General features: G+C 37.1%; 1 protein-coding gene across 8 annotated transcripts in view; it reads right to left on the bottom strand.

Moving 5' to 3' along the window:
- Positions 1-22,787, bottom strand: part of NPNT (nephronectin) — a 77,709-nt gene that overhangs the window by 8,628 nt on the left and 46,294 nt on the right. For all 8 annotated transcript variants that reach the window (XM_033214921.1, XM_033214922.1, XM_033214923.1 and 5 more), the window contains 5 exons: positions 22,562-22,696; positions 22,130-22,252; positions 20,074-20,463; positions 4,602-4,688; positions 4,094-4,192 (listed from right to left, as the gene is read on the bottom strand). In XM_033214921.1, the coding sequence (XP_033070812.1) occupies positions 4,094-4,192; positions 4,602-4,688; positions 20,074-20,463; positions 22,130-22,252; positions 22,562-22,696 (834 nt within the window). The remainder of the gene's footprint in view (positions 1-4,093; positions 4,193-4,601; positions 4,689-20,073; positions 20,464-22,129; positions 22,253-22,561; positions 22,697-22,787) is intronic.

Below are 22,787 nucleotides of genomic sequence, written 5' to 3'. Positions count from 1 at the left end.
AGATGGGGTGTCACTATGTTGGTCAGGCTGGTCTCGAAATCCTGACCTCAGGTGATCGGCCCGCCTCAGCCTCCCAAAGTGCTGGGATTACAGGGGTGAGCCACCATATCTAGCTGATTTTTTTATATTCTTCTCTGGCCTTCACATGTGATACACACACACACACACTCTCTCTCTCTCACACACACACACACACTCCATCTGCCTGAATTTCCTAGAAGAAAAAGCCATTAAAAGGTGAGCTTTATTAGTATTTTCCCATCAGTGCTGGGTTATAATTCTCTCAACATATTCTAAAAATATATTCTGCAATTCCATCCTCATATATGCAGTCCTACCTTCCAACTCTCTGCCATCTTTTGGTCTTCCCATCCTTCTTTCCAAGCTAGAACCCTGCTCACTGAATTTCTTGGGACTATTTCCACATTCCATATTGAATCAGCCTCTCAGAGATGGTTTAGAGGTTTTCTAATCCAACTCTTATTTGATGCTCAAACCTTTTAACAATATCTTGCCATATGTCACCCAGTCAAATGCTTCCACCAACAGGTAACTCACTCCTTCCCATGTCAGCCTGTTCTCTTTTTAGATGAGACTGAGCCAAAATGAATCTCCCTGTAGTTTTTACCCATCAATCCTATTCTCCTCCCCTTTTGGTCACAGAGAACAACTCTAACCCTAGTCAATTATTCAAAAAGGAACCCTGCTGCATCATTTCTTCTCTAGGCTAAACGTCATGGTTCCTTTGTCTGTTTTTCACAAGCTTGGAGATACCTTTCCATGTGGGTCATCCTCTTCTAAGTGACCAACTCTATTCTTCTCATATTAGAAAAAAAAAATTCTTAAAAGTAGATTCATCACTTAACCAGAGTGGATTTTTCATTCTTGAAACATACCATATTTCTATAGAGATGGTCCATATTTCTGGCAGCAACATCACAAGGTTCGCTTAGATTGACTTCATTACACACTAAAACTCTAAAATCTTCTACACTTAGTGATATTTCAGGTCTTTCCCCTCACTCAAGTGTGTGACTGGTTTCTAGACTATGAGCCATAACTCAGACTCAACCCCATTACATTTTACCTTCTTAATTGTGACCCATTCATCTTTCTAATGCTGGCTGTGTCAGCACACATAGTCACTTTCCTCTCCAGATTTGAGTCAACTGTAGTTTGGTCAGCTTATCTTCAATATTTAAGTTCAATGTCCTATTTATCTAAGTTCTTGGTAAAAACTTGGACCAATTCTAGAAAAGCATCCTCCAGGGACCATAGCCAATCATCACGGGTTATCTAATCACTCAAGCAGCCATCTCTTCCTTTCAATTTGTTCTGTACTAACACAGTCCTATAACCATTTTCAAATTTCTTTGTCTACCATTCTAATTTCTAACCCACTTCTCATTTTTCCATCAGAGGGAAAGGGAGATTGGGTCACAACAAATTTAAACATTTACAAATATAATGAATAATTTAAAAATGTTGAAAAGGACTAAATTAGTTCTAAAATACAGTGTTTAAATTCTAAATATCAAGATTTTACATAGATTATTTACATAGAAGTGCAGTGAATTCTCCTGAGTTTAGCATGAATTACTCTCCCCAATGTACCTTACTTGAAGGAATCATTCATTATGACCATAAATATTATTCACCATTCTATCATACATGACTGCCAAAGATCCCTCCTTCTGTAGCAAACTACTCCAGGTCAGTGGTCAGTCAGTTTAAGGTCAGTGGTCAGTCAGTCTAATCTACAGGTCTGTGATCTGCTAATCAGATTGTGCACACTACCACATGCACACCTACTGAGGCTAGCTTGTGGTACAGTCAAAACACAATAATGCTGCAGATGTTCTGAGTATTGAACTGTCTAGGAGCCTGCATGAGTAGTACACAGTGGTTTGGACTTAATTCCACCACTCTCTAGCTCTGTGGCCTTAGGAAACAGATAACTTCTCTGGGTGTCAATATTTCCTTTGCGAAATAAAGACAATATTACTTGTTTATACACACACACACATGTAGATATGTTAGTTTCTCTCTTATTCACAGAATCTGTGACATTAATGATAATGCTGTCCTGCTCAGAGTTAACTTTAAATGAGTAAGACAGTAATGCAAGAATGACTTAGAGTACTGTGTGTGAGGCACTAAATGATACTTTTACAACTAAAAGAAATGTATGAACCAATTTGAATCTATTGAATATTCTTATATTTAGGAAATTACTTCACATTTTAATTTTTAAGTATATCTCCATTTCAACCTTAGAGGATATAATTAATATATTTTTGGACTAATTTTTTAATACCTTGTTACTCAAAATGTGCGTTGAGGCCCACCATAGAGATCTTCAGGGAGCCTGCTAGAAATGCATGAAAATCTGCATTTTAATGAGGCCCTCAGCTGCTCTGCATTCACAATGAAGTTTGAGAACGACTGGTTTAAGATAATCATGAGTTCTCTGAAGTTAACTTTTTGTGTTTGGTGCTCTTACCTGGTATGGTACTGAAGAACTAGACTTTTATTTATTTATTTTGTGGGAAATTGCTTAGAAAATACTGTGATTTTATTCATAGCAATATACACCACAAAACAGACACTTTCCATTATTTTAATTAGTTCAAAATTTAAAATCTGCTTGCTTTTCAATTGATTTTTTTCTTATTTATTTATTTTTATTATACTTTAAGTTCTAGGGTACATGTGCACAATGTGCAGGTTTGTTACATATGTATACATGTACCATGTTGGTGTGCTGCACCCATTAACTCGTCTTTATATTAGGTATATCTCCTAATGCTATCCCTCCCCCCTCCCCCAATCCCACGACAGGCCCCATTGTGTGACGTTCCCGTTCCTGTGTCCAAGTGTTCTCATTGTTCAGTTCCCACCTGGGAGTAAGAACATGCGGTGGTATGTGGTTTTCTGAAGAAATAGGCTTTTAAAATAAATGAAATAACATGCTTTTCCTTCACATTTTGTATCTTTCTTCTTAAAATCTAGAATCAGGAGTATAAAAAGGAAAAAAAAAATGAAACCAAACTCCTCACCCTTCCATTAAGTAGGCCTTATCCATAAAAAATTTAACTACTGGCGGGACGTGGTGGCTCACACCTGTAATCCCAGCACTTTAGGAGGCCGAGGCGGGCGGATCACAAGGTCAGGAGATTGAGACCATCCTAGCTAACATGGTGAAACCCTGTCTCTACTAAAAATTACAAAAAATTAGCCGGGCATGGTGGCACATGCCTGTAGTCCCAGCTACTTGGGAGGCTGAGGCAGGAGAATTGATTGAACACAGGAGAATTGATTGAACCCAGGAGGCAGAGGTTGCAGTGAGCCGAGCTGAGATCGCACCACTGCACTCCAGCCTGGGCAACAGAGCAAGACTCCGTCTCAAAAAAAAAAAGATTTAACTACTGAGGGAGAAAACCTATCTTGAATCCAGAAGGAAAGATGTCTTATGAGTACTAAAACTTTAGATTAATAGGAATTGTGCAATTTCAAACTCTGTTGATTCGAAGGAACTATGTCTAAATCTACCTTTTGTTATAAAATGAGTGGTGGTGATTTGTAACCATTTCCTTCAGCATCCAAGTTAGAGTGAAATTTTTTCAGAGGGATAATCGCAACTTTATAGAAATTTCCACTGTGTTCTTCCACTACCACTCGAATCTTAAAAAAAAAAAAAAAAAAAAAACACTAAGAAAAAACAACTGGGGACTACCTATTACTATGGCTTATATACCACTATATTATTTTTATTCCTGGGAATGGGTGCTACAAATAACTTGAGAATTATTTTCAAGAATTAATCTAAATATTTTATTTATCAAGCTTTTTGAGAGAAATTAGCTGACCTTTTAAATTAACTACTTGTCTCCCATAATATAGTGCTAGTAGAGTTAATAAATTTAACCCTCTCAAAGAAATGAAGTATAAATGCTGGGCATGGTCCATTTTGACCATCTTTATTAAATAAACACAGAGATGCTTTACAGTAGACTTGATTAGCAGCAGTGGAGTCTTCAGATAGTATCACATTGAAATGTGTACCAGAAAACATTAAATGAAATGGTTTTACCTGCTGGGTCCCTGATTGGTTCCCAGTGCAAATCATTGTCTTTCTCCCTGATCCATCCACAAAGTCCATGGTCAAAATTACAACTGTGTACCAGAACACCTACAAGAAAATCAAAAACAACAAATGAATCTATGAACTAGGAGTATCTAGACAACACGTATTCTCTCCTATCCATATAACCAGAGCTTCTTTCCACGAGACCAAAAGGAAAGTACATTAATCCTTTCTCAGCACAATAGTGCATCATCTGTAAAAACAGAACACACAAATGTTGCCAAATTATAACCATGTTACATCATCACTTACAAAATATGATTTCCTTTTTTAAAATTTAAGTACTACTTAAATATATTTTTTAAAAAGAAAATGATGATTTAACTACAAAGGAAATCCGAGTTGTTAAAGAAAACAGGTATAATTTTCCCAAATGGCCCAAACAATCTACATTTTAAACTTGTTTTCATGGAGAGAAACAACAAAATGTCATTATGATGGCACTAAGTGTCACCTGGATCATCCTTTGCTTCATCGTCTGCACTGACTCCTCTTTCTATTTCAAATATTTCAAACAAGTCATTTGAAGGTTGCCGTGGAACTGCAAGAGAAAAGTTTTGAGTTTTTTTTGTGTGTGTGTGTGTTTGAGGTATTGATAAAGAGGCATTACCTTTAACAAGGGCAGGAGGAAAAGACATAGTCATTTTATTCATTTGGATGAATCCAAAATATTTAATTATATCTCACATGAAGATTCACGAATTTTGTTCTGCAGCGATTTATACTGCAACATTGATCTGGGAACATTTTTAAAAAATGATTTTCAAAAGTTTCTAAAATTCAACAAAAATAACGTAAAAAGCCTTTATTTGGAAAATACATTTTAATAGAGCAATCAATTTCCAGCCAACTATTCATCTCTATGAAATTCTAAAGTTCATCTCTACGAAAGATACATTATTATGATCTTTAAATTAAGGTTGTTTTAACTGCAAATACCTATGATGGAAGCGAATGGTTTGGTTTCTAATCACAGCATCTATTCCCCACCCCCAATGAACTCTGCACATTGTCGCACTCTAATATACATTTCCTACCATGGCCTCCCTTCCTTAAACAGTTTCCCTGGCTCCTTTAAGATCAAATTCAAACTTCTTGGGGCAGAGTTTACAATCTACCCCACCAAAATACACAATGCTGTCCAAACATGCCATTCATTTTCACGTCTCAGACCCCACGCTCTATTTTCTGCTAATTAACCTGCCAAAAATCTCTTCCTTCAAGGCCCAGCATAAATATCACTGCCTCTGCAGAAATTTTCATGCCCCAGGCAGAATCAAATTCTTCCCTCATATACCTCAAGAGTTCATGCTTATAAGCCCCTATTACACACTTTCATAAAGAATTGCAGCTATTTACACATATGTGTCTGTCCCTCTGCTAGTCTCTTAGGTCCTGGAGGGCATCAATCATGTCTTATTTGGGTGGCATTTCCAGGGCTTGACTTGGTGGCAGGCACTCAATAACTGTTTACTAAGTGAATACAAATATCCTGTTAGAAAGCCATGTAGTATTTCAACACTTTTATTCAAAGAATACAAGTGGAACAAAGCGTAAGAATCTACTTTAAAAAAATAATTGATTTCTTTAAATCATTGATTTATTTATTCAATCAGTGTATATTTGATGGCTAAGCAGATGCCAACCACTGTGGCGGGCACTAAGGAGACAGGGTGAATGGGATAGACAAGACTGAGGGTATGGCTCTTACGTGGCTTGAATTCTAATGGGAGAAGCAGACTTTAAATATGGAGATAAACGAGTGCTGTAATTTGAGATTTTGATAAGCTTTAGGAAGGAAGACATCATGGAGAGTAACTTGTGGGGAAATGCGTGGGAATGTTCATGGTGGTGAGGGGAATTCTTGGTTAAAGGCCAAGGAATACTCCCTTCTCTTTGCCAGAACTTCAATTAATTAGCTTTATTTTTATAAGGCAGGGAGTAGGAGATGTAGAACACTATGAAACCATCATCACTCAAAGGGGTTCTTTTTTCAATGATGTTCCTATTGTTTTTAGCAAAAATTCTTAAAATTAAGTAATAATCCCATAATATTTGCACAAGTTGTTTTTAGCTTACTACTTCTGAGTTTTTTCCTTTTTGTTTCAAACGTTAAAACAGTGAAGTCCCTTCCCCTCTTACAATCCATACTCACAATATACCCAGCTGGGCAGCAAAGACAGAAGAGAAGCTCTAGGGACACAGCTGACTGTGGGTGCCCAGGGGATGAGGCAACCCCACTCTCTCTTTTATAGCCCAGATGACTGACAGCAATGACATCCAATTACACTTTCCTTATTTGGTGCTGAGAGGGGGAGTGCCTCTTTTATTTACTAGAAATATTACAAAATTGTAGGCAAGCATGCTTTCTTTCTTGTGACAGAAAGTTATGAAAACTCAATAGAACAATCATGTTTTTGTCTCCTTCTTTTGTTGTAACTTATATAAATCATCTCCAAAATGGAATGGGCTCAACTCTTAAAGTACCATATTCCAGGTTATGACAGTTTTTCAACCTCCACCCCCGCTTTTTTTCCTTCCAGATGAAGGACTATCAAATGGCAAATCAAGTCTTGATGTAAAGGTTTCCTGGCTCCCGGAGCCTGTTTTATAAAAAGGGAGATCAAGAGGTCCTCTCTGAGGAAGCACAATTTAAACTGAAAAGGGAAGAATGAAACTTTCCAAGCAAAAAGCATAGCACTGCGGTTGGGGAAGAGGGAGGCCAAAGTACAAGGTACAAAGAAAGTGCTTGGAAAATTGAGAGAAAGGAGTTCACAATGGCTGGAGGATGTTGAGAAATGAAGAAAGCAGCATGGGATGAGGTTGAAGAGAAAGGAAGAGATTAGATCATACAGTTAGAAGATGGCAACACAAAGAATTAGTCATGTAACAACTTGTAAAATGTCAGGTGGTTTATTAATATTATATGTACTTGGTTTCCAAGAACTATTTAATTTAGCAGCAGATAATCATGTATACCTTCATTACAATCCACTGGGAAACATTCTAAGGAATTTAGAAACCAGAAGTGCTCAGAAGCTATTGGTTCTTACAATTTTGTGTGCTCTACTCTATAACTATACAAAATTATTTAACTAATTTTCCTTCCTTACACATACCAGTATGGGATTACTAAGAGCATCGCACTGAAGTGTCAAGAGAAGAAACACTACCCACTCCCTGATACACTTTAGAGTTTATGTGAAAAGATTAAGTGAAATAAGTAGCAGAACAAATCACTCAAGCAGTATTATGTTATTATCACAATCATGTACAAGAAAAACAAACCAAAAAAAAGGACTAGAAGAAAGACGGATAAATACACCAATATGCCAATATGCTAATAGTGGTAATCTAAGAATTAGAAATGAATTTTTTTTTTCATTTGTGTTGGTTCACCTTTTTTTGTAATTCTATGTTTTTAGGATTGTTTGTAAAAAGAAAAAATATAAATATGAATAAAAAACTAAAACATCTAAATAAAAGAGGGTTCTGTTAGATCACATATAAATAGCAATTATATGTATGTTATTTGTATTTTGGCAATTCTAAGTATTCAAAGAGAACTCAGAATAGACTTGATAGTTGCTGAATGCAAGGCTATGAAATTGAAATATGTTTGTGAAATTCAAACATTTTCTTTGATTCAAGGGAGCTATTTTGATCAATGCAGAAAATGCTAATTAAAATGAATGACTAGCCTTGCCCAAAAATGGACTACAACCAGGATGGACACTGGTACATGATTTTTCTAATTATTATTTCCCTGCTTCATACTTTGGCTAATATTCAACTTAAATACACAATATATGTGTTTTATAAAAACAAATGCATACCTACTATTCTCTGTAGTTGCACTATTAATTCTTAGAATGGTATAAATTTAGAAACTAAAAAAGAATCAGAGAAGTGCTAGCAATACAATTCCTCCACCATCTGTCCATGCATCCTGCCTCCTTCTATTCCATCCACTCATTTATGCAATCAACCAAGAAACTGAGCATCAGTTATACAAAGCATGGACTAAGAGTGTGTTATAAAGCATTGGGCATACTCTTGCCTTCATGGGGTTCACATTCTAGAAGTGAAGGCAGATTTTTAACAATTTCCCCAGGTAATGTGTGTCTTAAAGAGGTAGAGGATGCTACGTGAGTATGGGAGTGGGGTGTGAGGGACTGGCTAAGCCAGGCTGGGGAGGATACACGTCATGAAAATCTCTGAGAAGTGATGGTTTCTCTATTACATAAGAAGTACTATGAGCTGTGGCTCTGGAGAATGAAAAGAGCAGGGATTGAAACACCAGAATCACTGTAGACCTTACAGGGGGAGGGAGGCAGGGTGCAGGAGGAAGGGCATCAAATGGAACTGGAGATAGAGGCAGAGTGTGCAGGAGCTTTTAAAGTCTTGTAAATATTTTGGACATTATCCTGGTGGAAACTGGCAGCTTCTGAAGGATTTTAACAGAGGAGTGCCAAGAACAGGTCTGCATGCTGAAATGACCATTCTGGTAGTAGTTTGGAGAATGAACAGGAAGAAGGTGAGAGTGGGTGTCACAGGGAAATTATGACTAAAATTAACATCAACTATGAATGTTCATATATTTTTAGAAAATGTCCCCAGAATCTTTCTACCATTGGTCCATGTTTTACTCACCAAAAGATATGTCTTGACTGTTGCTTCTTACAGCCTTCTGCATAAACTAAAAGAAAGGGAATGTACAAGTACTGAAGCAAGTGACAGCTGGATAAAGGCATGGTTGGACTGGGCTGAGGAACAGAGTACTTTCTAATGGCTACTGGGTCCTGGAGTCAGAGGTAAAATCAGCCACAAAAAGGAACAGGAAAGTTCTTGTAAGAAATGCTTGCGAGGCACTTTCTACTAAATATGTGTTTTCCCCAGGGATGTGATCATATATAACCTGTGTTCACAAATGAGGTTTCCCAAATAGTCAATTTTATATTTTTACCCAGAAAACATTGAGTAAGCACAGAGAAGTAAATGTAAATATTATCATATACACCTCCCACTGCTCAACTTCTTGCCAAGAGTAACTATAGTGAAATGTAAGCATTATTTAGTAAAGGTAGGTTTGCAAATTCTCTTTATGTTTCATAGGAAACAAGGTGGTTCCTATGGCATTACCCAGGCCAGTTCTGGCATTTGTTGCTGGACTAAATGATTAAAGATAACACTGTCTTAAATTACTTCTATGCTTAGGAGTTTAGTTCATTGAAGAGAATAGTACATATGTAATTATTCTAATAATCTGAAGGCTGTTTCCAGTGGCAAAATCTAGAGACTTTTGGAGACACAGATTGGAGGGTGGGGATGAATGACAAGGGTTTTATGAGATGGTCTCTCCTCCGCTCCCTGTCTCTCTTTCCCTCTATTCTCTCCCCAGATGCAGGACATATGCATCGTAATTTTAAGTGATCAGAGAGAAAAGCAAATAAAAGGGCTGGAAATCAGTTTCTGAAATTTCTTTAACCATGTTAGAGAAAAGTTTTAGCCATCTATTCATTATAAGCCAAAAGAAAAGGGTTGTTGGACTCACAGAAATAAGACCTTGTTTGTCAAAGCTTTCATCCCATAGGAAGAATCTACAAAGTTTCACAGACACCTTTGGGCTGAGAGTAAAGAGCAAAATTGGCACAAAAAAAAAAAAAATTAAATCTCTGGTGAAAGGTGGAACACAGTCATAGCTAATCAACAATAAGCCCAATTTTTGTGACATACCTATTTCTTCTTCATGTACTGTATGAATCTTTAATAAAGTTTTAGAAAGACACAGAGGCACTGCCTGGAGACAGGATAATTTTTTTTCTTTTGAGACAGAGTCTTGCTCTGTCGTCCAGGCTGGAGTGCAGAGGCACAATCTCGGCTCACTACAATCTCTGCCTCCCAGGTTCAAGCAATTCTCCTGTCTCAGCCTCCTGAGTAGCTGGGATTCCAGGTGCACACCACCACGCCTGGCTAATTTTTGTATTTTTAGTAGAGACAGGGTTTCACCATGTTGGCCAGGCTGGTCTTGGACTCCTGATCTAGTGATCCACCTGCCTCGGCCTCCCCTTCTCCTCTCTTCTAAGCCAAAGGTTACCATGAAGGTTAGGCTCTGCCAGGAATGAGTCCTTTGCACCAGAATGCCAGTAGTAAGTAGACTCTCGGATAAGGGCTGCTTGGACTGAGTGCAGCATGAACACCGTCTAGGGTGAGCAGAAGCCCACCAGCTGTTGGGGACAGGTGTAAATGCACTCAAGCCGAAAGAATCTATTTAAAGAAAGAATGGAAGTTTTTATCCCATAGAAAGTCTGAACTAAAATAGGGTCTGAACTAAAATAACATAGAATGTTTATTTATGATGTAGATTTCTAAATCCTTATGGCACATTTACTAAATCAGACTTTCTGGGGAAGGAAACTACATTCTATTTTATTTTATTATTTTATTTATTTATTTTTATTTTTATTTTTTGGAGACAGAGTCTCACTCTGCTGCCCAGGCTGGATGCACTCATCAGATCCACCATGTAAATTTCCCATCTAGACAGATGCATCTCTGAAAAGGCTATTGTTATTATTTTCACAGTAAAGAAGTTGAGATGATGCAGTCTCTATTTTAAAATCACAACTGTCTAATGATACTATAAACACCTGAATAAAACACAGTATTCTAAGTATTTGGTAATAAGTTTAGAATAAAATAGCAAGTTTCTATTTTCATTTTCTCTGTGCACCTAACAGCTCACACTTGCAAACCAATTTGTTTCAAAAGGATCCAGTTAGTTAAAAATAACATTAAAATTGTAATGAACCATAATAAAAAGCATGAGAAACATATAAACTCAGAACTAGAAAACAGCATAGGCTGTCTTTTTATGAATTAAGTAGGAAATGTTATCATTACTATATAAATGAATTCAACATCAATAGCAGCAGTAATAGCTAATATGTATTAAGTTATTATTGGCCAGGCGCGGTGGCTCAAGCCTGTAATCCCAGCACTTTGCGAGGCCGAGACGGGCGGATCACGAGGTCAGGAGATCGAGACCATCCTGGCGAACACGGTGAAACCCCGTCTCTACTAAAAATACAAAAACTAGCCGGGCGACGTGGCGGGCGCCTGTAGTCCCAGCTACTCGGGAGGCTGAGGCGAGAGAATGGCGTAAACCCGGGAGGCGGAGCTTGCAGTGAGCTGAGATCCGGCCACTGCACTCCAGCCTGGGCGACAGAGCGAGACTCCGCCTCAAAAAAAAAAAAAAAAAAAAAAGTTATTATTATGTGCCAAGCGCTACAGTAAAAGTTTTAAAGGTACCCTTGCATCTAACTTTCACAACAGCCCAATGAGGTAGATACTATTACTATCCCTGACTTGCAGATGAGAAAACAAACGCACAGGAAAATTTAGTGATATGCCCCAAATTACAGACTCGCAATGAGCACAATACTTGTAATTATAACTCTATTGACAGATGTGCATGTAACTTAAAAAAAAATCTGATTTCTGACTTTGGTCACAATCACCGAGGGCTCAATTTATACTTTTTGGAGAGAATGATATTTTCTTTACTAGCTACTATAGGATCTAATCAAAATATAAATAAAAAATCTTGCAAACTTTCAGAATTCACAGCACCAGATGCTAACCTGTGAGAAGTGACAATTCGCTCCTTCAAAACACTAGCAGAAATTTAATTTTCAAGGAGATATCAGGCATCTTCTCAGGGTCTCTGCAGGTCTTACTGTTTACAAGAAAGCAAACTAGTTTGAAGACCTTTTCACCCCTCAGCAGAAACAATCTTTTTACTTATCACTACACAGAATCAGAAAGACCATAATATTTCCATGACCAAGAACAATGTGAATGAACTAGCCACAGACTCTGTAAAATCTGTAGAAGAGAGATGAGGGGAAAAACCTCAGGACAACATGCAGCAATCAGTAAAAGAAAACAATTTTCTTCTTACTGCTTGGTACTTGGAATTGCAGCACATTCTCATGTTGTGTAATAACCGCAACAATGAGGCTGGTTCTCTGATATGGCCACTCATAAGAGCACCTGATACATATTAATAACATTATGTTCTATAATCTGGCTTTTATTAACGCCTTTTCTCTTTATTTTACATGAGTCAGGTGGACACATACCTAGGCACAAACGCTATATTTTAAATCCTACATTTGGCTAGTTCTGATTCCATCCAGAATATGGTTCTGCTGGGTTGGAGCTGGCGTTATGCTTTAGAAAGAGCCCTGTTGCCGGGCGCGGTGGCTCACGCCTGTAATCCTAGCACTTTGGGAGGCCGAGACGGGCGGATCACGAGGTCAGGAGATCGAGACCATCCTGACTAACACGGTGAAACCCCGTCTCTACTAAAAATACAAAAATTAGCCAGGCACGGTGGCGGGCGCCTGTAGTCCCAGCTACATGGGAGGCTGAGGCAGGAGAATGGTGTGAACCTGGGAGGCGGAGCTTGCAGTGAGTGGAGATCGCGCCACTGCACTCCAGCCTGGGTGACAGAGCAAGACTCCGTCTCAAAAAAAAAAAAAAAAGAAAGAGCCCTGCTATCCAAAGTGGGGACTGCAGATCAGAAACATTACCTGTGTTTGTTAGAAATGCAGAGTCTCAGGTCCTACTCCAGACACATTGAGTCAGTCTTCATTTTAACGAGATCCCCTTGTAATTTGTATACACATTAAAGACTGAGAACAGCCAGACGTAGTGCCTCATGCCTGTAATCCCAGTACTTTGGGTGGCTGAGGCAGGCGGATCTCTTGAGGCCAGAAGTTCGAGACCAGCCTGGGCAACATGGTGAAACCCTGTCTCTATTAAAATAACCATGTGTTGCAGGGGGAGCAGGAAAGGAAGGGGCTCTTCCTGACAGGTGCAGGTTGTCAGGCGTTGGAACCCTGCTGGGTCTGTCATGTTTACACCCAGGTCACGGCTGGTTGAATAAAAAGTTGAGTGTTGGGGACCAAGTGTGTCTACTCAGATGTGAATCCCTGTCTCTATTAAAATTACAAAAATATATACATATATATATATATAGCTGGGTGTGGTGGCGCATGCCTGTAATCCCAGCTACTCAGGAGGCTGAGGCGCAATAATCACTTAGGTTGCAGTGAGCCAAGATCATGCCACTGCACTCCAGCCTGGGTGACAGAGCAAGCCTGTGTCTCAGAAAAATAAATAAATAAGTAATAAATAAATAAAGATAAAGACTAAGAGATACTTTCCTTAGTAAGTCTGATTTAGTAAATGTGTCATAAGGATTAGGAATCTACATCTTAAGATAAGCATCCTATGTTATTTTAGTTAATAAACATCCTATGTTATTTTAGTTAAAATGGGCTTCTGACAACACTGGGGCAAAAAAAATCTGTTTCCTGGTCCAAGTTATGTTATATTCCTTCTAGTAATACAAATTTCCTAGCTAAAATTGGACATATCTATCACAATCAATTGTAAAGGAAAATCTGAAAGGTTAAAAATAGAAGTTAATAAAACATTCAATGAATTTTTAAAAATCAGTATGTCCAAAATAAAATAAACATGATTAAGAATCAGAATCCTCACTTTCCTGCTGCGAAGAGCAGGGTTCTATTACTCTGCCCCCTCTCTGAAGGAATTATTGCTATAATGAATTACTGTTATCAATGATAGTGCAGTTGGACAGTTTAAAAATTACTGCATAAAGTCAACAAAAAGACAATGAAAATCACCCAAAATATCATAAACTGGATATATTCATGGTTACTATTTTGGTCTTTTTTCTTACAGACTTTTATATACATCCAGACATATGCAGACATATATTTTATATCTAATTGGAGTCAAATGGCAAGTACAGTTTTGTACTTTTCAGGTAACATTTTTGTAACATGGGTGTTTTATAAAATTATTAAATATTTTCCAAAAAACATTATGGTTAATAGTTGTAAAAGATTTCATTATATATTGCTAGGCCAGAAAGCATGTCCCCCTAACTTCCTTTAGTTTGGGTTCTGCAGAAAATTTTTTAAAATTTCTTTGCTCTGGGATACCTCCTACCCCTCTGAAACCAGAGTTTTGTCTTTGCAAAGTGGCTTTTTAACAATCCCCTGCAGCAAACCTATGGTGTCCATACAGGCATACCACCACTTACGGCTGCTTTCCAGGCTAAGTCTGTGCAGCACCTTTCCGCTCTCCCCAACCCTCATTCCTAAATCCAAGGTCAATCCATTAGTCTCAAAAAACAGGCAACGAGAGCCATAATTGGTGCGGGATACTGGGTTTTGTGGAGTGTGGTCTCCATACTTCCTAGTTTAGCCCAGACTGACATAAAGTTGATTCCAGTAAACTCTAATCCCAAGACTCAAATAATCCCATGGTTAAAACAACTTGGGAAAAGATACATTATATGCCTCTCTTAGAGATTTACAATACTGTTAGCACATTAGAGTATTGAGAAGTCTTACAGTTAACAAACCTATTTAACTTAGCTAAACCTGGAATTTCTTAAACGTATTTGACCTTAGAAGTTTTTAACGCATACAATTGCATAATATTTTAGAGAAATAATGCTCTATAAAACACACTTTGAGAAGCACAATTCTGTCTCATTAATAAAAGAACAAGAATTTTATGCTATATCAGATAACTTTAGTGTTGCTCAAATCATGCCTACTGGATTAGCCCTGTATAATAAGAAATACATCTTATTATATTTCTAGTCATATAACCTAAAAAAACCTAGGGTCCCTCAAGCTAAAATTGTTTTTAGGCTGGGTGCAGTGGTTCATGCCTAGAATCCCAGCACTTGGGAGGCCAAGGTGGGAGGATTCTTTGAGCTCAGGAGTTGGAGACCAGCCTGGGCAACATAGTAAGACCTCATATCCACAAAAAATAAAAATAAATAGCCACTCAGCTACTTGGGAGGCTGAGGCAGGAAGATCGCTTAAGCCTGAGAGACTGAAGCTGCAGCAGCCTGGGTGACAGAGTGAGACCCTGTCTCAAAGAATTATTTTAAAAATGTGTTTAATATTTCATATCACACATAAAAAGTTGCAACCTTAATCACATATAAAGTTCTCCCCATTGAGGTTATTTAGAGTGATAAACAAAACACAGTAATCTCTTACATTTCATAGTAACTCAGAATTCACAAACACTAGATCCCTTATCTCTGATCTTTGAAGCTACTCTATGAGAAAGGGAAAGCTAGGAATATTCCCTCCATTTTACAGAGAAAAAATTGAGGTGGAAAGCACAGTAACTCTTCCAAAGACATGTACCTCATAAATACTCATAGTAGTCCAAAGTCATGTACCTCATAAATAGAGGTGAAAATCAAGACTAGGTTTTCTGATTCAGTATATTCTATCTTTAGTAGTGTTAAAACCCGTCAATTCCAAATGTTTCAATGCTATTTTCATATTCCTTTTCTATGCTTTTCACTATTTCTCAGTGTCATGCTTAAAATTTAGAAGTATATTAGACTTAGAATTTTCTAGAGATTGTTTATTTTCAATGGCTATATTAAGCTGTATCAAGACAAGAAAAAAAACCATAATCTGAATTAACTTTGATTATTTGGGGAAGGAATATCAGAACCAACAAGTAAAATTTAGCTAGTTAAGCATGTGAAGGATTACTTAGAATGAAAAAAACTAAATCCAATATAAAATTCCATTTCATTCCGTTCAACAAATATTTTTGCGTGCCCACTATGTGACCATCTGAGGAAAAAAACATCTGGAGATTAAATAGCTCCCATAAATCTCTACTTTGCAACAAAGAGAAATGATTTAGATTACAAACCATGTTAAAAGACACCCCCCCCGTGATCAGTATTGGGTCAGATTTGACTATCATGTATCTTTGACGCCATCATTTGTGACAGATTTGGAAAATAATGTTCAAAGGACCAGCCAAAAAGATTGTTAAGTGGGTTGAAAAACAGCATTTCTAAGAAAAGATTAATAAAATATAAATTACTGGGCCCAGTGAAGAAAGAGTGAGTCATTTCCTGAAAGTGTCTTTGAGTACATGTAGTATGGGAGCTGGGGACAATGAACAACTGTGTCCATTAATCTTCAGTATCTGACAATATTAAAAAGGCATAAACTGTAGTTTCATAAATTTAGGTTAAATATAAGGACGACTGCTCCAATAGTGGGATGAGTTATTAGAAGGGACCTCAGTCACCTTTGGAGATGCTGGATATAATTGGGAGGACTTAACAAAGACCTCATAAGGATATCACACTTAGATAATTAATGTTGGTTTAGATGAAAATTTTTAGGCCCCATATTAAAATACCAAAAGTCTATTATAACTACCACATCTAACCAACTACTAAAAGTTTAAATAACTTTTCCGTTTTGTACCCCTTTCTTTTGGAAGTAGCAAATGGACAAAACTTCCAGTGTCAATGGTACTTTGTTTATACTTACAGAAAACATTGTTTTAAGGCATAGGAAGATATAATAATATGCCACAGATCACAGACTGGCTATGAGCACAATACTTTTAATTGTAACTCTAGACAAATGTATATGTAACTTTATTAAAAAATCTGATTTCTGATTTTGGTCATATTTGCCAAGAGCTCAATTTATACTTTCTAGAGATAGCTACTTTTTTTCTTTAATAATCATCATAGGATCCAATTAAAATATAAATTAAAAATTTGCCGTAAATCTTGCTAACATTAAAAAATTTGTGCAAGCTAGTAAATATATGCTGTGAGACATCACCTCTGAGTTAATATCATTTTCCTTTCTTTAACATTGGTATGTTCACAGTAAAAACACTAGAGAAAAATCAGTATGTTTCACTACTTCAGTGTGTACTATATAGTATATGTACCTTATTGATTTTCTGAAATCTAAAAAATGCTGTATTCCACAAGTCATTTGGATAAAGGATTTTGGACCTGTACTCCAGGGGAGAGATGACTTGGGCCAGGGTAGTAGCATTGGAGTTGGTGAGAAATAGTCATACTTAAATATAATTTGAAGGTAGAGCTAAAAGGATTTCCTTACATTTTGGATGTATGTATGAAAAGAGTAATTAAGGATGAATCCACATTATCAGACCTTAGCAACAGGTGATGGAGGTCCCATTACCTGGGATAAGAAAGGCTGAGAGTAGAGCATGTTTAAGGGAAGAGGAGGAACAATTCTATACATGTTGAGTTTGAGACGTCTATTTTCATCCAGCTAGATAAGTTAAGCAGTCAGCTGATATACAGGTCTAGAGTTTGGGGGAGAGGTCTGGGCTGAAGATGTGTTCTTGTTGTAATGTTTTTCTTCCTTGATTTTCTTTTAGAATATCTTTACAGTCTTTTATCAGGGCGACAACGCACATACATTATAAGGAAAAGCTCTCTTTCACAACCTCTTCCATTACAAGAAATCTTTCGTACCCCATAAATATATTATGTCAATTAAAAATTATAATTTAAAAGTATCTTTCAATGTAAAGAAAAACACAATTAAAGTAGAGGGCTATTTGAAGGAGACTGTCAAATAGTGGCCATAATTCACATCACCTAAAAATTTATGAGATGAGGTGAGCTAAATTCTGTTCTCAGACCTGTGGAGAATAAGGATGGTTTAAGAATTTATGCCAGAAGTGAAGAAAATGTTCAGTAAAGAAATGGTGTTGAACTGCAATAGTGCTAAGGTTCCTTTCTGTTTTCACAGTGAATAGACACTTGTTATTTGTCCTGAATTAAAAACTTAGTGCCCTTGCCTTTTTTAGAATATACGCTATAACCACGAGACAGCAAGTCAAAAAGCATCTAAAGCATTCTCACACATGCTAGACTTAATAAGCAGCTATTGCTGAAGATGAAATGAGAGTGGAAATTAATTTTTGGCAGGAGTTTCTAAAGGCAGCAATGCTATCTGTGGCATGCAACAGCCTTGGCATTTGATCAAGGCAATCCTTTCCCAGAGCATGTCTTTAAGATCACACTCTCTTATAATGAATGCTCCCAAACATCATTGGAACTCTGTATTTCCCCAATTTTATTGCACTAAATTTTATTGGTGAACTTCAATGTCATTTTTATGTATTGGCATAGAGAGGAATACTGGAAATAAAGAGAAACATTTTAAAAAGAGGAAGTATTTTTTTAAATTCTCAGAAAGACGTATTCTTTCATCATAATGAAAAAAATATTTAGCAAATCATCTTAAATAGCCAAATTCCGCTGTTATCCTAAGGCAGCAAAATAATATAAATACCATAATTACTTAAGCACTCATAAATAAAAATCCCATTGTATGATCACAATGAGATGAGAATTTAAAAAGGAGAGTAATAGGGAGAAAAAGACAATATCTGAGATGCAGAGAGGGGACGAGGAGAAAATTACAAAAATATAAATTTCAGAAAATAGTTATGCACATATAAAATGTGTATTTTGAGAACTACCATCTAATTCCCCTAAAAATTATACTGATTATCCAAAACATACACGACTATATCAGAATTAGAGAATCTCGATCTTTCTTTAAATGGACAATTACCCAGAAGAGAAAATTTAATTGAGAGTCACATACAAGCAAAATTCAGCTCTAATATCCCCTTTATTTAGTATTTATTTATTCATTTTCTTGAGACAGTGTCCCACTCTGTCACCCAGGCTGCAGTGCAGTGGCACAGTCACAGCTTACTGCAGCCTCAACCTCTCAGGCTTAACCAATTGGTCCTCCTCAGTCTCCCAAAGTGCTGGGATTATTGGTGTGAGCTGCCACGCCAGCTTAATTTTCCCCTTTAAATAATAATACATGTGAGTATTTTATTACCTGATAAAAAGTTATAAAGGTATTAATATAAAAGGTACAAACTTTAGCTTCATCATGGAGGAATGAGAAAAGGAACAAAATAAACTGGTAATGTATAAAGGAGGAGACAGGCAGAGTGAATGCAAAGATAACTAAGAATAAGCGAAGTGACACAGGACAAACAGATAAATATGAGGAACAGATGAAAGTTATAAAATGCAAATTTTGGTCTGGTAATAAATTAACCTTTTTCTCCTTCAAAACTCGCTTCTCTTCCTGAATCCTCTATCTCCACTGGTGGTGCTACCCTTTACCTAGTCACCTGCTAAGAATCTGGGAGCCTTTGATCTAATCCAACCCCAGTGTAGGTCTAACTACCAGTTTACAGCAATCCAAGGGGTAGCTGTCCAGCTTCTCTCATCTGTCCCTGACATGACCCTCCAATTTACTGGCAGTCTACTGCCTGTTACACTGCTTTCTACTTCTTTGCATTTGTTGGGCTGTCCCCATTAACTATAATATCTCCCTTTCCTCATCCACTTCACCCCATTTCACTTGGGAAGCCCTCCCTGAATATTGCCTACCCAAAGACTGATGAGGTATCCCTTCATTCTCCTCCCACAGTGTCCTACACAGATCTCTTTCACTAACATATTACCACTGGTATCTTCTGAGTAACCATCTTTCCCACCAGACTGTGACCTTTTCTGTTTCATCTTTACATAAACCCAATGGCTAAGACAAGGCCTCCTTGACATTCAAAAATGTCAAGGACTCTAAAGACATTCAAAAATGTTCACTGACTGAATGAATGAAGGGTTAGATTAAAAGTAACACAGCATGGAATACATTTAAGTTCCCCACCTCTGAGAGTTTTCAAGTAAATCTAACTATGTCAGAATTCCCATACTGGCTAAGAGCTGTCATCTACCATATGACTTTGTGATATTCTTTCCGTTGCTACATACATTTTTACTTGCCCAATTAGACTGACTCTTTATGCAGCTCTTTATAATATTTGTCAATAGGGACATATGATTTTACATAACTAGTTCTTTATACAAGTTTCATTCTTATTCAAGGCATGGCCTGTGGTTGAAAAGTCATTATAAATGAGCCTACTGAAAATTTGCTAACATTTATTAGACTTACTGAACACATCTCCTCTGGGTTTCTGAGGATCTATCTGTACCCTGTTGTCAACTGTAATCCCTCCTGGAGGTGTACTGGCAGCTGGTGCTATAGTTGTCAGTCTGGTGGTTGGCCTTTCTGGGGTTGTAGCTGGTAGAGGTGTTCTGAGCTCTGTTGGCAGAGGTGGTGGTGGTGTAGGAAGTGGTGTTGGCTTTGGTGTAGGTCTTGTTGTCAGCTTAGAAGAAGGCCTGTTGGTAATGATAGGAGGAATATATGTTGTCTTCGGAGGCCACCAAGTACTTCCAACATCAGGAATCCTATTATTATATCCTCTGTCACCCTTTAAAATGGTACCATTTCCCTTTGGTACATGAATTGGACCCGAAGGTTCAATCATAACTTTTGGGATATCTGAAAGAGTCAAAGACTTAAATTAGTATGTAACCATTCCTCCCTAAAGAGTGAAGCATTATACTGACAGACACATAAAAACATCTCATGACAACTAGTATCATTTTTCAAATTTAGAATATTACCTACTGTAAGTCATACTATTTTCCAAATAACAAATATATGTGTGCGTGTGTGTATATAAAATACATACATACGTATTCATATATATACATATATTCATCCTTTGCATGTATGTAACAAATATATTGGTGTGTTTCCATAAAGAATATGTATTATTTGCAACATAAAAATGTTTTAAATATTTGTGCAGTGGAAACAGACAACAACTAGTGAGAACTTTTAAAATGCAGAGACATTCTAAGTTTTTTTAATATAAGAAATGCATAGTTAGAATCTATGCTGTATCCCTATGCTACATGTATATTATAAAAGTGTGTTTAGAATTGTCTAAAGACAAATACTTTTCTTATCCACACTTTATATAAATTCAATTCGCATAAATACAGTTTGAGTAAATGTTCTACATATTGTTTTATGGTCGGTTTTTCTTCCCCTTTACTGATAGATACAACTGCTTTTAAAAAGACATTTTCAGAGGTTGCAAAGATCATCTGGGGCATCTTTTTCCTTGATAATCTTCACCAAAAAGAACCAATATTTAATCTGCCTGGAATGATATACTCCAGACTGGGAATGACTACATGACTCTTTAAAAACCCTTTAATCCCCATGATTTTATGCACCATGGTTTTCAGTAAATATTTTACTCAGGAAATTTAAAAAATTATCTTCTGTCACATGAAATGTATGTTAAATTATGACTTTTGGGCTTTTTCATGTTTATCTACTACATAACCACTACTCCAAATAAAACTTTTAAAACATTTAAAAGCAAAACAGTTCTGAATGTAGAGGAAATAAATAAGGGAATGACTTTTTTTTTTTTTTCTTTTGAGACAGGGTCTCGCTCTCTTGCCCAAGCTGGAGTGCAGTGGCATGGTCACAGTTCACTGGGCTCATGGCAGTCTTAAGATCCCAGGCTCAAGTGATCCTATTACCTCAGCCTCCTGAGTAGCTGGGACTACAGGTATGCGCACTGCACCTGGCTAATTTAAAAATTTTTTTTTGTAGAGATGGGTCTCGTTATGTTGCCCAGGCTGGTCTTGAACTCCTAGTCTCAAACAATCCTGCCACTATGGCCTCCAAAAGTGCTAGAATTACAGGCATGAGCCACCGTACCTGGCCAGGAATGATTTTTTTAATAGTAGAGTTAGGAGGCATTAAACAGAGGGAAAAATGTAGAATACATTCAGATTATCCCACCATCAAAATCTAATACTAATGACAAACATGTATTTCTGATTTTAACAAAAGTAAATTCTCAGGGAGGACTCTATAATTTCTTTTTAGCTAAAAAGAAAATATTGAGAGATTTCAGTGAAGAGATTCAAACTCTTAAGATTATAGTGTATTACTGAGTCCTTAGTTTTTACAAGTACCTGAGCAAGTGATTTTATTGTTTGTGGAAATCACAGACAAATACAACCAATTATGGCGATTATACTTCTTTGATAATCTTATTCCTTATCTTCCCTAGCGATGGCCTTTGTGTAATCCTGTATTTCCTGCTAGAATTTAAAGCTGAGAGACAAGTACTACTCACACACACAAGTCAGTCCATCGCCCTGGTATCCTTCTTTACATTTGCACTTGTAGGACCCATGTATGTTATAACATCGAGCAAAGCTGCTGCACTGATACTGACCAAGTGAGCATTCGTCTATGTCTGCATCAGAAAGTAGGAAACGAAGAGGCTTATTTAGGAGATAAATATGATGGCATGAAAAATATATACAGTTTCAACAATGATTTTTTTTTGGCAATGTGTTGATCTACATAAAATTGGCAGATAAACAGAAGAAATAAAGTACATGCAGACTGGGAACTACCATTGGTTGAATTGGATGTCTATTGGTTTGTTCAACTTAATGCCAGTACTCTTCCCTGCCCCTCACATTCCAGTCATCACCACAATGACAAGATCTTTCAGTGCTCTAGGAAGAAACAACACAAAGCAATGGATGGGTTTCATTACCATGACATTGGTATTTGCCTCCAATATACATGAGATCGAAGCCTTTATGACACTTGCAGATGTAGCTCCCAAAAGTGTTGACACATTGCCTAAACCTAGGGCAGGAGGCTCTTCCTGTAGCACATTCATCAACATCTAGAAACATAAGTCAATAGCATTTTAGGAAGAGCAAGGGCATGTTAAGACAGAGTGGGTTTCAAAATAAATAACTGACTACAAACGGTTG

This window comes from Trachypithecus francoisi, unplaced genomic scaffold (genome assembly GCF_009764315.1).
Source record: "Trachypithecus francoisi isolate TF-2019V2 unplaced genomic scaffold, Tfra_2.0 Lachesis_group1, whole genome shotgun sequence".
Lineage (NCBI taxonomy): Eukaryota > Metazoa > Chordata > Mammalia > Primates > Cercopithecidae > Trachypithecus > Trachypithecus francoisi.
The sequence above is the reverse complement of the archived record's forward strand: the minus strand, read 5'-3'. Positions and strand labels throughout refer to the sequence as shown.